The sequence below is a fragment of the Manis pentadactyla genome, chromosome 12 (assembly GCF_030020395.1).
Source record: "Manis pentadactyla isolate mManPen7 chromosome 12, mManPen7.hap1, whole genome shotgun sequence".
NCBI lineage: Eukaryota > Metazoa > Chordata > Mammalia > Pholidota > Manidae > Manis > Manis pentadactyla.
Window position 1 is genome coordinate 45,574,882 of NC_080030.1, and position 18,145 is coordinate 45,593,026.

An 18,145-nucleotide genomic window follows, 5' to 3' on the forward strand; every position below is an offset into this window, starting at 1 on the left:
GAAAAAAAGGAGGACACTTAAGATAGAGAAGTGCTCTTTTCAAAGTAAATACAGATTAAAAAGTCTAGGAATATTGATCAAGTATCAAACTGATAAGGAACAAATTCTATAAACTACAAAATAAAAACCTTCATTGACAAAAATACATAAACTCTGTTTTCATTTTTGGAAATTTATTTTTAAAAAAGGTAGAAGAAAATACCTTGAAAACTATTTTAAATATATATATATATATATATTTTAAAACAATAGTTAAGGTAGGCATCCAACAGCAAGCTGCAGCTATTGAGAAAGGTCTTGTGATTACTGTTGTGGGCATTTTCCCCCAAAATAAAACTGATATTTGAAAATGCTCAATGGAGGGTTTTTTTAAACCATAGTAGTATCTTTCTTGTTAACGTGTGAAGACTTTTGGATGATGTATGATTCTTTAAAATTAATTGTATCTCGATATGAGATACCAATATTTCTTATTATAAGCGTAAAACATAACTTTTTGTATGGATAATATACATACTTTTTAAGTACTTTGACTTAACAAGTTCACCATTTTTAAAATTAAAGAATACATTTATAAAAATTCCATTTTAAAACAAAGTATATTCTCTAGCAGTATGTATAAATATAACATGTTACTGTATGATCTTAAAACAAATCTGAAAGTGTTGCAATAATTTAAGGCCTAGAACACTGAAACACAGATCAAATATTTTTTTTATCCTTGAAAATTATACAAAACCCTATTAAAGGTTTTAAAACTATGATCAGTCTAATTGTTTAAGGTGTAGCTAGCAGCGTATTCGTGATTTTGGTATGTTTTTTTTTACATATGTATCACTTGATTTGAACTGAGAAGTGTGGATTAAATGACAATAAAAAGTTTTCATTACCTAAAAAAGTACAGAAAAAATTCAAGTTTAAAGTTCAGTGCTCTTTATTTTGCAAAAAACAAATAAACAGAATTCCAAAAGTTAAAATGTAAAATAATTCTTTGCCACAAAAAATTTACCTTTGGATATAGCTTTTGTAATGTCACATGAGAAAATGCCTTCAGCAAAACATATATGGAATATAGAACTCAGGGTAAAACTTTGAACTCCATTGTATCTTCCGCATATTTTCCTTTCCTCAGCTGTCTCCCCACCATCCCGTATAACCTAAAAGTATGTAACACTTTCAGACTTGTTTAAAACACTCACATATCTACATGAAATAACGTCAGAGGAACCTACAATTAAGAAGCTCTAAGTAAAAGAAATACTTCTTTCTTGAAAGTACTGAACTTAAAGTTGTACTACACTACACATAACAGACAAATAGCAGCATTTTTCCATGTCATAAAAATATCAAATTAAGAAGTTAGCAATAGCTCAGGTCTATCTACCATTTTTGGCAACACTTTGTACAATGGAAATACAAACCAAGGGGATTAAGATAATGCAGAACTTGAAATAGATGTTATAGAATTTGTCACAATATAAGATTTCAAATACCTTTCTAAGCGAATACATATAGATTTTAGTTTGAATAGTGAAATGAACAGGAAGGAAGCCACTTCCCATTGACAAACTAGTAATCAATGAATACTTCAATGATTTTCCAGCCAAGCACAACTGCAACAAAGAATAGTGTTTGAGGATATGGAGGAAACCCATGAAAATCTTTCATTTTTCTAATATTTTCTATTTTGACTTTTTTTTGGTTTGTTTTCCTGAAATCTTGGCTTGCTGGTGACTATGACTCTTTCTGTTTAAAACAAAAAAAAAAAAAATAGAGATGTTATCTCTCAAATTACAATAAATTCCCTGGGTTAGTTATTAACTGCAGACTCTCTTATCTACAGACTGAATCAAGTATAACTCTGAGAAGCTTATTTCCTATTCGCAAAAATACTTCAAGCTTTCTAATCCTAAGTGAGTTTCTAGTTTGCTTTGCACAATTTGTAGATTAATTTAAAAATGAAATAAAATAACTCAAAATATTGGTTCAAGATTTTCTTTTAAAATCTCACATAAATGTTTCTACTTCTCAATTTGAAAATAATTACAAGATTGGCTCATTTTATATATAACAGGGAAAACGACAGTAAAAATGAAGCTAATGTATAATTAACACAAAATAACACAGCAAATTAAATAACTGGAGCAATTATGCCCTTCCACATGCATGGGGATCAACCAGTGTCTTACTTGGTGCATCTCAACCTCAAATCTGTAAGTGCTGATTTTATTGATGACATTCACAAACTATACCTTTAAAAAAGGGCCTAATACTTCCTGTGACACACATGGAACAGATTTATTAGATAATACATGATACAAATTAAGCATTTGTAAACTGCTAAATGTTCATCATATACAGCTGACATTAACTAAAACAGAAATATGTTATTCATAGGTGTTTGCTATAAATTTAAAAATTTTTGAAAATGACTATTTTTACAATATTTCTTCTGACTTGATCAATTATTTCTAGCAATGTATTTAGTCCTTCCCAAGTGACATTAAAGTAAATTTTAATGTAAACTTTTGTATCCTGTAGTGCACATATAAAATGTAAACATAAAAGCTTATTAATGAAAATAGCAAAAAGGAAAAGATGCGTAACAGACTGAGTGAAATTAAGGTGTTCTACAGTTACCTTTAATGATCATATGGAATAGAAAAACAACCGGTTTGCTATCAATTTGTGCTCTGATTATCTCTTAATGAAAATGAAAAAAATACTGTTTAAAACAATTTTTTATAGAATATGCAAATTTCATTAAGTATAATGGTTTTGTTTTGCTCTTCCTTTGTTACTTTAAGAACAATCAATGATCATCTCAGATGAGCTTGCATTATGAGATTACTTACTTCCAGGTCTCCAGATCATCTCTCTCCTGTCTGCACGGCTATCTGGAACCAATCATTTATTGTCCAGTGATGGTCTTATTTGCATTACACTCCAATACAGAAGTAATTTAGTTACCAAAATGCAATTATTTTCCTTTCCTTTTGGCTTTTTAAAACCTTTGAAAGGACATGTACAGATTTATAGTATATTTCTACAGAAAATATTTTGTAGGTCATTAGACTAGACTCTTATATAGATTATTATTGACAACAGATGCTTGTAATTTTCCATGCGACAGCATGTGCACTAAGATTTAATTGGCTCATCACCTGAGTGTACTGGAACTGTTAGCAAATAAAGGGCATTTTTAAAAAGGGAGCTGAGCATTTTACTGAAATAATGAAACATTTTTTTTAGCAATTTTAATTAAATAATGCAAAGGTACATTTTGTTAAATGTTTTATAAAAATTCAAGCAAAATTAAAAACAGCCAATTTCAATACTTATACAAATTTAACCGGTAACTATTTTGGTCAAATCCACCTTTAGCTGAATTAATGAGAACAAGGACAAGGGACATTGAAGTATTCTCCTCACCACAATGGAGGTTTTTCTCACTTTCCACACTGCAAAGCCACTACATGGAAACTTCCAGAATGATGAGCAGTTCAGTCATGCTCTACACTTTTCTTTTCAATGAAAAGTGATGTATCACCTTGTTTTGCTTTTGACAAAATTGGACTAAACACAAGTATACGATAACAAGAATCCAAGAGTAGCCCATACACAAGTCAACTATGTGTATGTTTTTATTATTTAAAGCCCACCAGCTTATCTGTCTAAAGATATGGTAACAAACAGTTTGTTTCTTTTTCACGAATGATACTGATGACCAGTCTATTTAAGGGAGGGAAAAGTCCAAAAACAGTTTTTTATAACTCAGTCAATAACACAAACATAACTATTTCATCTTCAGGACTTCTGACTTACTGCCTCTCCTTCAAAGAGGTCAAACACTGATGGCCGATAGAACAGCACAAAATCTTTTGGCATATGAAAGCAGGAATGATCCAGGAATAGTCCCTGCCAAGTCTCCTCAACATCTCCCTTTGTGTCTTCATCGGTAACACGTGACCTGCTTATTAGCTCCCAAACTGTTGACTCAGAGCTGGCACACACCACACACTCCACTTTGGGTGCTTGTGAACATTGTTCAGTGAAAGCCACACGACTGAGGTAAAACAGTGCATGACTTGGCTAGGAAAGAACGGTATCCAGTGAGCAACATCCCTTTAATGATAACTTTCCTAAAGTGAAACCAATAAAATAAAAAAGGAAATTAGTTTTCCTTCTGGCTGAAGTTGTACTTAGTTGGATTTCGGGTTGTCAGAACTGGTACCACTTCTTATCTTTGTATTTCAACATCATCTAAAGGGGAGAAAAACATGAAAAACATGTTTTTAAAATTCCAGAACAACAATACTTATAGCTAGCTGGTTTCTATATTTTTCCACAACATATCATTCTGAAGCATTCTGTACTGTTACTGTACTGCTTATTTCAAATCAATTTATATTGAAAGCAATAAGCAAGAACTATTCCAGTTATAGAAAAAAAAGGCCATATTAAGAACTAACCTAGAAGGTGCTCACATTTCTTAGAGACATGACATAATTATATTCTGGCTCAGTGCACACATTGGTGACCTAAGTAATTACTTGAATTAGTTGCAAATAAGGTGATTTCAGTTCTCGAAGTTGAACTAAAATAATGCATAAAGAACCTGGGGAATGAAAGGTTGGAAATACTTCTACTACTGCCATCTAAAGTTTACTGGGCACTTACTACGAGCCAGGCACTCACTGTATGACATACTTTACTTATATGATTGTATTTGGTTCTCAACAACTTTATGGATAGGCATTATTATTTTCTCCATTTTATAAATGAAGAAACTGAGGCTTATTGGGTTAGCCAGGGTAACACAATAGTGAAACTGGGATTCGAGCCCACGTAGCCTAACACAAGAACTCATCATCTTAACCACCTCACTGCACTAGCATCCTTAGACTCTCAAACAAGGTTCAGACACCATCTGGTAAGGAGAGAAAAGCTATTGATTTTTGACAGTGAGCTCTTTGCTTAGTATTTAGAATGTTACCTTTTTTGAAATTGACTGAAAGGTTTGTTATGTGCCTTAGAGATCACAGCCAGGTGCAGGGTTATGCCAACACAGTTCCTGACCTAGAGTGCAGGCTACCCCAGCCTCTCCCTGAGGTCAGCCATAGTAACAAGGACTCAGAAAGGGTCTCTCAATCTCTTTGAAGCCTTGGACAAATCTCTCCCAACTCAAGTCACCTCTTTCATGCCTTCTAGGTGTCTTTTGATTGAAAAATTAAAAGAAGAGCTACTACTGAGAGATAGGGTATTCAAATATAAAAATAATCTTAACTGGTTTCTTCAAAGAACAAACTCAAAATATCCCTAAGGACTAGGCTAGGAACTAAATGTGTAAAGTAGCCCAGTGTAAATGTGTGAATGAGTGACTCAATGTGTGTCAAAATGAAGAATATGTATTCTACCTAAAGGCCTTTAAATTCAGTTTTTAAAGTGTACTATATTTGCTAAGAAAGCATATGCATCTCACTATAAAATTTGTTTACAGACAGATTCAGTATCATTTATTTGAATAAAAATGTTTGACTATTTTATTTAGATATGACTAAACAATCAAGAGAGGCAAATTATTTCCTTCTCTAGAAATTTGTGGTAGAAACTGAGGCATTTAGGAAAATTAACTTTGTTTTCGCATTCCCTAAGAAATAACTGCAAAGCCACTGACTTTGCATATAAAAGCCAAAGGTGAGCAGGTTCCTTCAAAACTTATGAACTTCAGTAAAAGACCAAAGGCTTCTGACACATTCTTGTAATGGTTCCCTCTGGTAATAAAAATCAGGAATTTGCAATTGTACAGAGGATACATGAAAATTCAGGTGTAGAAATATCATAGCTATAAAAATACATTTTCAACTGCTTTACCTGTTTTTTTTTTTGCTTCAGCTATTCGATAGACATACCTCGTGTGCATGTTTAGAAAAGGCATCTGCACTGGATAACATAGCTGCAGTTCTTTCCTCCAGGTCACCGAGTTTCTGCCCTCTTTCATCTAATGCCAGCCTGGCACGTGCTAATTCACCCACGACTCCAGACGCTGCTCCTTTCACACCCTCAATGCCACCGGGGCCTGGGATGTGTTGTGCAAGACTCCTGGAAGCCTTTCCTGAGGACGATTCTCCGACTGAAAGGATTTGATAAACGAGAGAGTAACTTGAAAAATGTAAATTTTATTAATAGGAAACCCTATTATATAATAACATTAAAAACAATTTTTAGATTCAGTGACAATAAATTGAAATATTTATACATTTCACTTTATAATTAACATATTTTATTATCATGGCTTTAATAATTTTTAGGTACTTTTTCAAACATACCTAAGTCCAAGTTCAAACACCAAGTCCATAGTGTATATTTAGGACTTGGTACAAAAAGGGAACAGGTAAATTATTTGTTGAAATGAGTAATGGGTATACTCATAGCAATTTATGTAACAATAAAAGCTGCTTTTAAGTGTAAAAAATATTAAAGAAATAAACTTAAAATATATTTAAGTTCAAATACATAGATGTAAATTTAAACACATAGATTTGGTTTCATTTATTTACTTCACACTTTCTCTTACTTAAAACTATGTAGGTTTAGAGAAAAATGAAGATTTGTTCAGTATTCTATTTTGGCTCTTAAAGCTGTAGATATGCTACATCCTGTTCTTTCTCTCTATTTATCTTGTCACTTACCAAACCAAATTTTTCCTTCAAAAGAACTTAGGAATTCATGGCTTCCTTTCCCTTCATAATCCAGACCCTGATTACCTAACACAGATTCTACAAAAAGTCTTAAATTCTGTTAAAGACTCATGTCAGATAACCTTTTCCCTAAGCATACATTTCTTTCTTTAGAAATATAATTCATACACATAAGACTTTCCTCTGAACAAGTCAGAAATTTTTACTTTATTCAGAAGGTTGCACATCATCACTAATTCCTGAGCATTTTCATCCTCCAAAAAACCCCCATATTTACTAGCAGCCACTTTCCATTCCCCGCCTCTTCTCAGCCCTTGGCAATCATAATTTATTCTCTGTCTCTCTAAGTTTCCCTATTCTGAACATTTCATATAGATTCATAAAATAGGTGGCTTTTTGTGTGTTTTCTTTCACTTAAAATAATTTTGCCAAGGTTCAACCATGCTGTAGCATGTGTCAGTATGTCACACTTTTTAATGACTGTATAGCTTATGGCATTTTGTTTAGTCATTCACCAGTTGATGGACACTGGAGCTGTTTCCACCTTTTTGGTTATTATAAATAATGCTGCTATGAACACTGGTACAGGTTTTTGTGTGACCATGTGTTTTCAATTCTAGAACTGTTGGGTCATACGATACTTTAACTTTCTGAGGAACTGTCAGAGTTTTCCGAAGAGGTTCCACTATTTTACACTTCCACCAGCAATGTATAAGGGTTTCAATTTCTCCACATTCTTGTGAACATTTATTATTTTGGACTACAGTAAGTGTGAAGTGGTATTTCATTGTGGTTTCGATTTTCATTTCCCTAATAACAAATTATGTTGAGCATCTTTTCATGTGTTTATCAGCCATTTGTGTATTTCTTTGGAGAAATCTATTCAAACTCTTTGTCCATTTAAAAATTGGGCTATTTGTCTTCTTATTGTCGAGTTGTAACAGTTCTTTATATATGTGGACTCATCAGTTATCAGATATACAGATATCAGATGTAACAGTTCTTTATATATGTGGACTCATCAGATATCAGATTTGCAAATATTTCATTGCATTCTGTGAGTTGTCTTCATTTCCTTGATAGTGTTTGATCTTTAATTTTGATGAAATCCAATTTATCTATTTTTTTTCCTTCAGTTGTTGTGATTTAGGTGTCTGTGAAATTATCACCTAATCTAAGGTCACAAAGATTTATAGCTGGGTTTCCTTCTAAGAATTTTATACTTTTAGCTCTTACAGTGAATTTTCTGATCCACTTTGAATTAAGTTTTGTGTATGGTGTGAACCAGGGTTCCAACTTCATTCTCTTGCATGTGGGTACCCAGTTGTCCCAACACCATCTGTTGAAAGACCACTCTTTTACCATTGAATTTTCTTGGCATCTTTGTAGAAAATCAATTTACCATACACGTATGGGCTTATTTCTGGGCTATTAATTCTATTCCATTGGTCTAGTACTTATCCATATGGCAGTGAAACACTTTCTTGATGATTACAGCTTTGTAGTAACTTTGGAAATTGAAATGTGTAAGTCATCCATCTCTTCTTTTTCAGGCTTTTTTCCATCTTTTTGTAGCTATTTGGATTCTTTTACTTTTCATATAAATCTTAGGAAAAGCTTGTTTCTTTCTTTAAAAAAAAACAGCTAGTATTTTGAGAGGGATTGTGGTAAATGTATAGATCAGCATGGGATGGGGTACTGCCACTTCAGCAATATTAAATCTTCCAATTCATGAACATAAAACATCAATCCATTTATTTATGTCTTAATTTCTTTAAATGATGTTTTTAGTGTATATTTTATACCTGTTTTGTTAAATTATTCCTGTTTTATCTCTCTGATGTTATTATAAATAGAATTACCTTAATTTAGGTTTCAGTTGTTCATTGCTAGTGTACACAAATGTAATTGATTATTTATATTGATTTTGTATCCTGAAGTCTTGCTTAACTTGTTTATTAGCTATGTGTGTTTTTTTGCATGGATTCCTTAAGACTCTCCCATATGTAAGATTATGCCATTATGCCATCTGTGAATAGTTTCACTTTTTCCATTCTAATCTGCATGCCTTTTTATTTCCTTTTCTTGCCTAACTGCTCTGGGTAAAGCTTCTAGTACAAAATTAAATAGCATTATAGGACCCTTTGTTTTTCCATATAAAATTTGATATCAGTTACAAAATTTGGGGTGGTGGTATTTTGATAAAGACTTCATTAAGTGTGTGTGTGTATATATGCACACATCAGTTTTGAGAGTAGTGGTATCTTTCATTTACCTGCAAGAATACAGTGTCTCTCTCCATTCATTTGGGTCTTTCTTTTAACCAAGTTTTATAATTTTCTGTTTTTCCCATAGAGGTCCGGCATATCTTCTTTTAAGAATTATTTCTAGGTAAAATAATGTCCCTCCTTCCCTTCCCAAAGATGACCACACTCTAATTCCAAGAACCTGTGAATATGTCATCTTATGTAGGAAAAGGGACTTTGCAGATGTGATTAAGTTGAACAGAGAGAGAGAGAGAAAGCTTATCCTGGTAAACCCAATAAAATTACATGTGTACTTAAAAGCAAAAAGCTGTTCCTAGCTGTGGTCAGAAAGATGTAGCTTCAGAAAAAGAGAGCAATATAACAAAGCTGCTGACTTTGAATAAACTGAATTTCATTTTTGCATGCTGATTATATCCAGTAAGCTTGCTACACTGTTATTTTTATCAAGTTAGCTATAGATTCTTTGAGGTTTTCTAAATATGTCACTGTATCAGTCATTCACATGTGATTATTTTGTTCTCCCTTTCCTATTTTTGTATTTTACTTACATTTCTTCCCTTTCCATACTCTCTAGGCACTTCAATACCATGTTGACTATATGTGGTAATGAGAGGCATTATGTCTCATACTTTATCTCTAAGGAAAAGTTTTTAGTATCTTTTAATGTTCCTGCCTTAAGTGTGATAGTTGTTGTAGAGCTTTGGTAGTTAAACATCTTGTAGCTATAACTTATCAATTTACCTTCGAGGAATCTTTGTCATGAATGGATGTTGAATTTTAACAGGTCTTATTTTGCATTTGCTGAGGTGGTCATATGATTTTTTTCCTTAGTGTGTCAGTTTGGTGAATTATTCATTAATTTGTTTTTTAAATGATACACCAGCTTTGAATTCCTAGAAGAACCCAAAGTTGGTTTTGGCATAATACCAACTTTATCATATACTGCTGGATTTGATAAATTAATATTTCATTTCAGATTCAGTATTTTCACCAGTGATATTTGTCTTTACCTTTTCTATAGTATGTTTTTGGTATCGAAGTTGTATTAACCTCATAAAATGAAATGAGTGTACCTTCTTTTTGTATTCTCTGAAGGAGTGATTTTTGTATTGTTTTATCCTAAATATGTGGTAGAATTTACTAAGAAGCCAATTTGAGCCAGGAGTTTGCTTGTGGAAAAGTTTGAAATGATGGCTGAGTATCTAATAATTAGAGCACTATTCAGATTTTTATTTTTCCTTTTGTCCATTTTGATAGTTACACTTTTCTAGAATTTATTTCGCCCAAACTTTCAAAACTTTTACCACACAGTTATAAATTACATTCCCTTATTGTTCTGCAAATCGTGGAGGTAGCCCTGGTGATAGCTCTTTTTGTCAGTTCTCACAGTGTTGCCGTGCACCTTCCTTTCAGCTTGCTCAGTTTCATCAGATTTTTATCAATCGTATTAGACTTTTGGAGAATCAACTTTTGGCTTTCTTGATTTTTTTTATGTATTGTGTATTGACTCACTATTTCATTATTATATAATCTTCTTTCTACTTTTTTGGTTTATTTTGCTATTTTCCTACCTTTTTAGATGGATGCTCAGTTTATTCATTTTCATGTTATCTTTTTCTAATACTGAATATATTTAAGGCTATAAACATCACTCTATTTTATTACTTTAGACACATATCAATTGCTATGAATTTTTTGACACATGGGTTATTCAAAAGTATATTTCTTGATTTTTCAAACATCAGGATTTAAGATTAGCTTTGTTATTAATTATAAGCACAACTGCATTGTGATTTGATCACAAACCAGTTGAGTCCTCTGAAATTTGATTAAAAATTTTTAAAAATTTATTAAAAACTTTTATAATGTAGGTTTCAAATATAAAAGAAAGTAAAATTAAATGTTTAATATCCATATATCAATTATCTAATTTTGGTAATAACATTTTTTACCATGAGCACCCATATAATTTTTTTGTCATCAATATCTATCTATAAAATTTTTGAATGGAATATTTAAAGTTCATTATAGACATTATGATATTTTACTCACAAATAATTCAGTATACATCTATAATTTCCCTACAAATAGAATACATTTTATGAACATTCTATATGCATTTGAAACAATGTGCATTCTGCAATGTTCTGTATCTGTTCATTAGGTTTAAGTTCATTGATTGTGTTGTTCATGTCTGCTATCTTTACTAAAAAAATTTTTGTCTGCTGTTGTACCTTAATCAATAGGTATTTTAGGAGTTTCCACTATGATTGGGAAATTGTCTCTTCTAGTTGTTATGTCAATTTTTAAAAATATATTTTGAAGTTAAAATATTAGGTGCATTCAATAACGCCTTAATGTTTACTCTTTCTGATTTTTAAAGTAGTTACACAAGCTGAGTTTTCATGTTCATGCTTTTTTATCTTTTAAAATTTCCATCTTTCTTGTGCTCTTATGTTTTAAATATGTCTTTTGTAAACAATGGACATTTAAATTTAGTCTGATAATCTTCATCTTTTAAATGAAATGTTTATTCAAACTACATTTGCTATAGTTACTTATACTTAAGTTAAATCTACCATCCTTTATGTGCTTTCTATTTATCTCACCTGTTTTATGTTCTTTCTCCCCTCCTTTTAGATTGTGACTTTTCTGATATTCATGTGGAAGTTATGTACTACTTTTCTACGTTAAAGAGGTCACCCTAGAAATTAAACATGTATCCTTAACTTATTAATGCTAATGGATACTTTTTATGGCTCTCAATGAAAATGCAGAGATCTCAGATTACCGGAAATCCATTTACCCTCTTACTCTCTTGATTTTTTGCAATTCTGGGGGTCATACTGTTTATCTGTGTATTTATATATACACGTACTAGAAGATTTTGTTTAGTTTACAAAGATTAAATTAACTACATCTATGCATGTACTTATTACTTCCTTTCCTAAGCATTGTTTCCTACATCTCTGAAATTCCATTGAGGATTATATTCCCTCTCTCCAAAGTATATCCTTTAGAACTCCCTGTAGCACTGTGGCAAGGCTTATTTTATTTGTTCATTTGTCTAAAAATGCCTCATTTTTGAAAGACACTTTCTTTGAATATAGAATTCAGATTAAGGAATATATGTTGTTGATATAAAAATCATCCTACTCTCCATGGCTTTTGAGAAGTAAGTCTCTAGCTAATTTTTAAAAATTGACATAACAACTAGAAGACAATTTCCCTAAAAGCAACCTATCATTTTTCTCTAGCCATATTAAAGAGTTTTTCTTTGTTTTTGATATACAGTATTTTCATATGACATACCTAGTTGTGAATTTTAAAGAATCTTTGGAATTCATTAGGCTTCTTGAATGAGTGAATTGGTATCTTCTATTAATTATGAAAAATTTCCAGCCATCTCTTTTTATTGATTCTTTTTCACATTCTATCCTATTTCCTTCTTGAGAAGGTTTAAATTTCTCTGCAACTTCTCTTTATCTTCTTTGTATTTTACATCTCTTTGTTTCTCTGTCTTATATTCTAGATGGTTTATTTTGACATATCTTTAAGTCATATAATTCTTCACTTATGTCTAACTTGTGGTTCAATTCATCCATTGAGATTTTTAACTTTGGTTTTTGAATCTTTCAGTTCTAGAATTTCATTGTCTTTTTCCCATTTGCTGTATTGACTTTTAGTTTTATAGCATTATCTCATAAGACGTTTAGGCATGTTACTTACACTCTTGAACCTAACTTTTCAGTCTGTGTCTGAGAATTCCAATATTTGAAGTACCTGTGATAGTGCTCTGCTTTTAGTGTTTTATTGATCATGGTTTTGGTTCCTAATGCCCTAATTATCTGACTACATATTTGAAAAATTATTCTTAGAAATAACCTGAGAACTTAGAATATGTTATCTTTCCTGAGAAAACATTTTCCTTTGCTTCTGCCAGGTCCTGGGCATTTTAATAGTCTACAAAAATCTTAAGTAAATTTGAAAGTTTTCTTGGGTACTCAGAAAATCTCAAGCTGAACTGACAGTGTATTGGTATGGTATGAGGGTTGACTTGCAGGACACCTTTATTCTTAAGCTGCAGCCCTTAAGAGTCCTTGCAAAGGGCAATTGTTTATTAGGGTCCCACATGGCAGTCTAACACTGTTTAGTATCTAAGCCTCCTGTTTCAGATCAGCTAAGTACTCCAGGGTAAGGGTGGTCTGGCCCCAGGATGCCAGGCTCACCACTCTGGGCTCCCCTCTTTCCCATGGATATTTTCCTTAGTGTTCTATTAGTTCTTCGATGTTTTTAAGAATTAAAAAAATTATTTGTTTACATTTTGTGTAACTTTGTCATTTATCCTCAGTGAGAATGTTTTTCTATATTATCAATCCCCTATAATTTGATAGACAGTCTTCATTTTTTAAAATGAATTAAAACCAATCCTCATATCTCAGATGATTGACCAATCACCTGGGTAAATTTTTAAAATGAAATTGCAATGCACTGCTACTTATAAATATTTAATCTTTGTTTTCTAATTAGTCAAACATGAAAGGAAAATTCTAAAATATGTTAGCAATAAGAAAGATAAAGGAAAAATCCTTAAAGACAGATAATAGCTCCTATTTGAAAGAAAGATCAAACATTCATTGATCCACTAGTTCATGCAAAGACCAATTCCTAATTTGTGACAGTTATGTCAAAAAGTAGTAAATGAACCAGATTTTGCTATTTTAAATAACTTTCTAGTGCAATGAGAATAGTTCTAGAGGTTTTGTAAGATAAATAAATATTTAAGCAAAAACTTTTTCAAAGTTAAGGTTATCATTTAAAGTTACTTATAGAATTAAAATAACATTGAAGGTTACATTTAATGAAAATAAATAAAATACTTCCTAAACTCTTCATTTAAATTTGTGAATACTCTTTTTAGTCACCTGAAGCTATTCTGATTTTGGTTCCCTGAATAAAATATTGCTCTGATTTGGATTAGAATGACAGAAAATAATTTTGTGTATTTTGCTAAAACACAGATATATTAAATGTTGTGACAAAGAGGTAAAAGGCCAACATAATCTATACATGTAAGATAGAAGTATATGGTTTGAATGTTTCTGCTTTGTGTATGTATTATCCAAATTGATTAAATCAACTTACATAGTTCTTCTCTATCAAGAGATTGTGCACCACCTCCAAATAAGCCTTTAAAGAATCCCCTGTTTGGTGCTTCAGGTGTTTCTACAGGAGTGAAGAGTTCACCCAACATTTCCTTTAAAATCAAAACAAATTGTGATTGTTAGTTTCAGGGAAACTAAACTGTAATTATAAAACCATCACTGTAAACTCTTTAACTTAAACTTGTAACATTACCTGTTGAGAGTCACAAACAATGGCACATTTCAAATGATCAGATCCAGTACACGTTGACTTAGTCAAACAGTTAAGTTATTAAGATGAAACAGACTAACTTGCTGCTTATGACTTTGGCTGGAGTACTTTTCTAACCTTTCAAGCAAAGGTGATATTCCTGCTTAAACTCTAAGGAGAGTCCGATCTTTATGATAGAATTTTCATAACTCTTATTGAAGATTTGGTAACTGGATTAGTAATTAGTATTCCAAGAAAAGCTATTAACAAGTTGAAAAGTCTAGTGTCATGATGATGACATACAGTTCTAAAATTACTACCTTCAGCTGAGTCAAAAATTATTAATTTAGAAAGACACATCAACTTCTTTTTTCATAAACGTATGATAGGCAGAGAATTATGCCAACATATACCTGGTATTTCAGGAATCTGTCAGGGAGGCAGGATTTTTTTCTGAAATTACTGTCAATATTCTTAAGAGCACAGGAATGGTAAAACTTAAGTCAGCAGACAAGAAAGGCTGCTGACATGTTACTAACTTTGTAGGTAACACATAAAGAGGGAAGGAGAGTTTCTCTTGAGAGAAGGATGGTAGCAACATTACTTACAAGGCAGCTTTGGGAAGCTTTAGCAGCAAAATAAAAGTGTGGTGAGGGCTTGGGATTGCATTTCTGCCCATTTAAAGAGAGATAGCTATGATAAGTACACTTACCTTACGTGTACGCCAGGCTGGAGTTCTGTTGTACTCTGGGATTACATTATTATGTACATACTTTTAGAGTTTCTTCCTTAGGGCTGGGGTGAGAAAGTTAATAAAGTATGCCCAAAGGTTTTACTTTTAGATACATCGATATTAATCCTGTCTCACTAACTGGATTGCAAATGGAAAGAGATAACTATTAACACTATATTTGTAATGATTAAGTTACAGTTTATAAATCAATCAATAAAACTTGCCAAAATCCACCACAGAATATCCTGATACCTAATTATTTCATTCAAATTTATATAAGACTATATAACAAAGGTGGTGTTAGGTGTATTTCCAATCTTTTTAATAAATACTTCAAAGATTCTAATTTAAACCCTATTAAGTTGATACAACAAAAATGGCAAACTGCCACCATTTGAGCATCTTCTGTGCTAAACTAAAAGAGCAGTATGACATACAAAAGTGATGTGTAAGGATATGCTTTTAAGAATTTACTTCATTTTAGAATTATGGATTATAGCTTTTCATTTATTTGGTGTTTAATGAGCTTATAATTTTACAAATTCAAAGTAGAAAATACAGAGCCTCTAGTGTAGTGGAAGGAACATAAACTTTGGAACTGTATGGACCTAGGTTTGATTCTCACATCAGCCTCAATTTGCAGAGGAATCGTAGGCTAATCATTCTATCAGAAAACTGGTTCCTTAACTTTAAAAAGAGATAATCACATTGACTTCTCAGGAATGTTACCACGATTAAAGATAATTAACAAGATGTAAGTGCCAAGAGTAGACACTCATTGATGTACGCACTAAAATAGAAAAATCTTTCACACAGAGATGAAACAAACCATGCAGTAAACTAACATTAAGGACAGATATTTTTAAACGAAGTTTAAAATTAAGCATTTCTTAAAGAGTCTGCATTGTCTGTATCTTAGTATTAAGATCTGGGGAGAAACATTGATATTAAAAAACTACATATTACCACAATATCAAATAGTACCCATAGGGATTTTTTCACTTGTATTTAAATGAAAAATCTGAACTATGAATAAATGTAATATTTAGAATGATTAATTTTAATCACTACTGAATGTTGTTGAAACCTAAAATAGTCTTGTATTCTCTGATACCTCTTTACATCTAGTAATATGTCTGAAACAGTATCTAGGACTTTTACACTACTCCAAAGTATAAATATACAGAAACAAATATACTTGTGATGTTAAGACTCTCAGTTCTCATTTGCTGTGTGTGTTAAGAAGATTATGTGGTAAAACTCAGGACTAATTTCTTTAATGGGTCAATGGTATGTGCTTTGATTATCACTAAACTATTTAATACATGAAAAAAAATCACTCATTTTATAAATTATAATCTTTAAGTGCTTAGATTAGTTAATTGTTTAAACTGGACTAATTGATATGTTCCATCTCTTTATGATTATAGTTTTATTTAAGGTTCACAAATAAATCAAAATGAATCACCAATTTGAAAAGATATCACGTTTTCACTCAAGATATGGTTAGAATGCTGTGGAAAAATTTTTAGTATTTCAATCTATAAACATACACTTTTGACTATCTACCTCTTAATGATAATTAAAAAATCCTGGAGTCCATTAATTTTCTTTAAACAGCTTTATTGGGGATAACTGACATATAGTGAACTGCACATATTTAAAGGGTAAAATACCTGTGAAATCTGCTACCAAGAAAGGGAAAATATCCATTTCTCATGTTTCCCTGGGCACTTTGTAAAACCTCCTTTCTCTCAGTCTTTCTTGATTCCTTATCTCCAAGTAACTGCTGATCTCTCACCATGGATGAATTTGTATTTTCTTCACTTTTATATAAATGGAGTCATGCAATCCTTTTGTTCCTTTGGCCTATTTCACTCAGCATAACTATTTTGAGATTCATCCATGGTATTGACTGTTAGCAACAGTTCATTCCTTTACATTGCTGAGTTTCATTTTACTGTATAGACATACTTTTAACTTGATTATCCATTCATCCATTGATGGACATGGGTGGTTTCCAACTTTGGGCTAGTATAAATAAAATAACTATAAATATCAATTTCCTTTTCTCTTAAAAATATTGTTCTCTTGAGTTAAAAAAAAATAGTAACAGAATGGTTAGGTCTTTGGTTCATGAATGTTTTACTTATTTAGAAACTGCTAAACTATTTTCCAAAGTGGTTGTGCAGTTTTTTTACATTTCCATCAGCAGTATATTAGAGTTCTGTATCATCCACAACCTTGCCAAAATGTGCCATAGTATTCTTTTTACTTTTAGCCTTTCCAGTAAGTTTTCATGCTTTCTCATGATTTTAATTTGTAGTTCTCTAAATGACTAACAATGTTGAGCATCTTTTCATGGGGAAACTTCTGTTTAAATATTTGCCTAGGTCTTTATTGGGTTGTCTCTCTTTTTCTGTTTAGTTTCAAGAGCCCTTTACACATTCTGATACAAGTATATATATGCTTTTTTTTCCAGTTTGTGGCTTATCTTTTTATTTCTTAAGTCTCTTTTGATAGAGCACAAGTTTTAAATTGTGTTGAAGTTATCATTTGGTTTCCTTTATGGTGAGTTTGGTGATGTAGCTAAGAAATCTTTGCCCAACTTAAGTTAACAAAGATCTTCTTTTTGTTCCCTTTATAAGTTTTATAGTTTTAGGATTTACATGTAGGTCTGTGACCCATTTTGTGTTAACTTTCATGTGCAGTGTGAGATATGGATCAAAGCTCATTTTACTTTGCATTTTAATATACAATTTTTCCAGCATAATTTGTTAACTTGAGAGACAATCCTTTCTCCATTGCATTGTCTTTGTCAAAAATCAGTTGTCCATACATGTGTGGGTTTATTTCTAGACTCAACTTTGTTCCACAATTTATCTAATTTGATGCCAATACCAATATTTTGTTCTTTTGCTCACTGTAGCTTTACAATAATTCTTAAAATTGTGTAGCGTTAAGCCCTTCAACTTTATTCATTTTTAGAATTGTTCTGTATATTCTAAGTCTCATGAATTTCCATATGAATTTTAGAATAAACTTGTCAATTCCAAAAAGAAATCCCACTGGGATTTTGCTTAGGGCTG

General features: G+C 31.7%; 1 protein-coding gene across 6 annotated transcripts in view; it reads right to left on the bottom strand.

The window, feature by feature from the left end:
* Positions 1–2,279: 2,279 nt before the first annotated feature.
* Positions 2,280–18,145, bottom strand: part of STXBP5 (syntaxin binding protein 5) — a 176,759-nt gene continuing 160,893 nt past the window's right edge. For all 6 annotated transcript variants that reach the window (XM_036906916.2, XM_036906914.2, XM_036906912.2 and 3 more), the window contains 3 exons: positions 14,114–14,225; positions 5,913–6,133; positions 2,280–4,263 (listed from right to left, as the gene is read on the bottom strand). In XM_036906916.2, the coding sequence (XP_036762811.1) occupies positions 4,222–4,263; positions 5,913–6,133; positions 14,114–14,225 (375 nt within the window). In that variant the 3' untranslated portion in view covers positions 2,280–4,221. The remainder of the gene's footprint in view (positions 4,264–5,912; positions 6,134–14,113; positions 14,226–18,145) is intronic.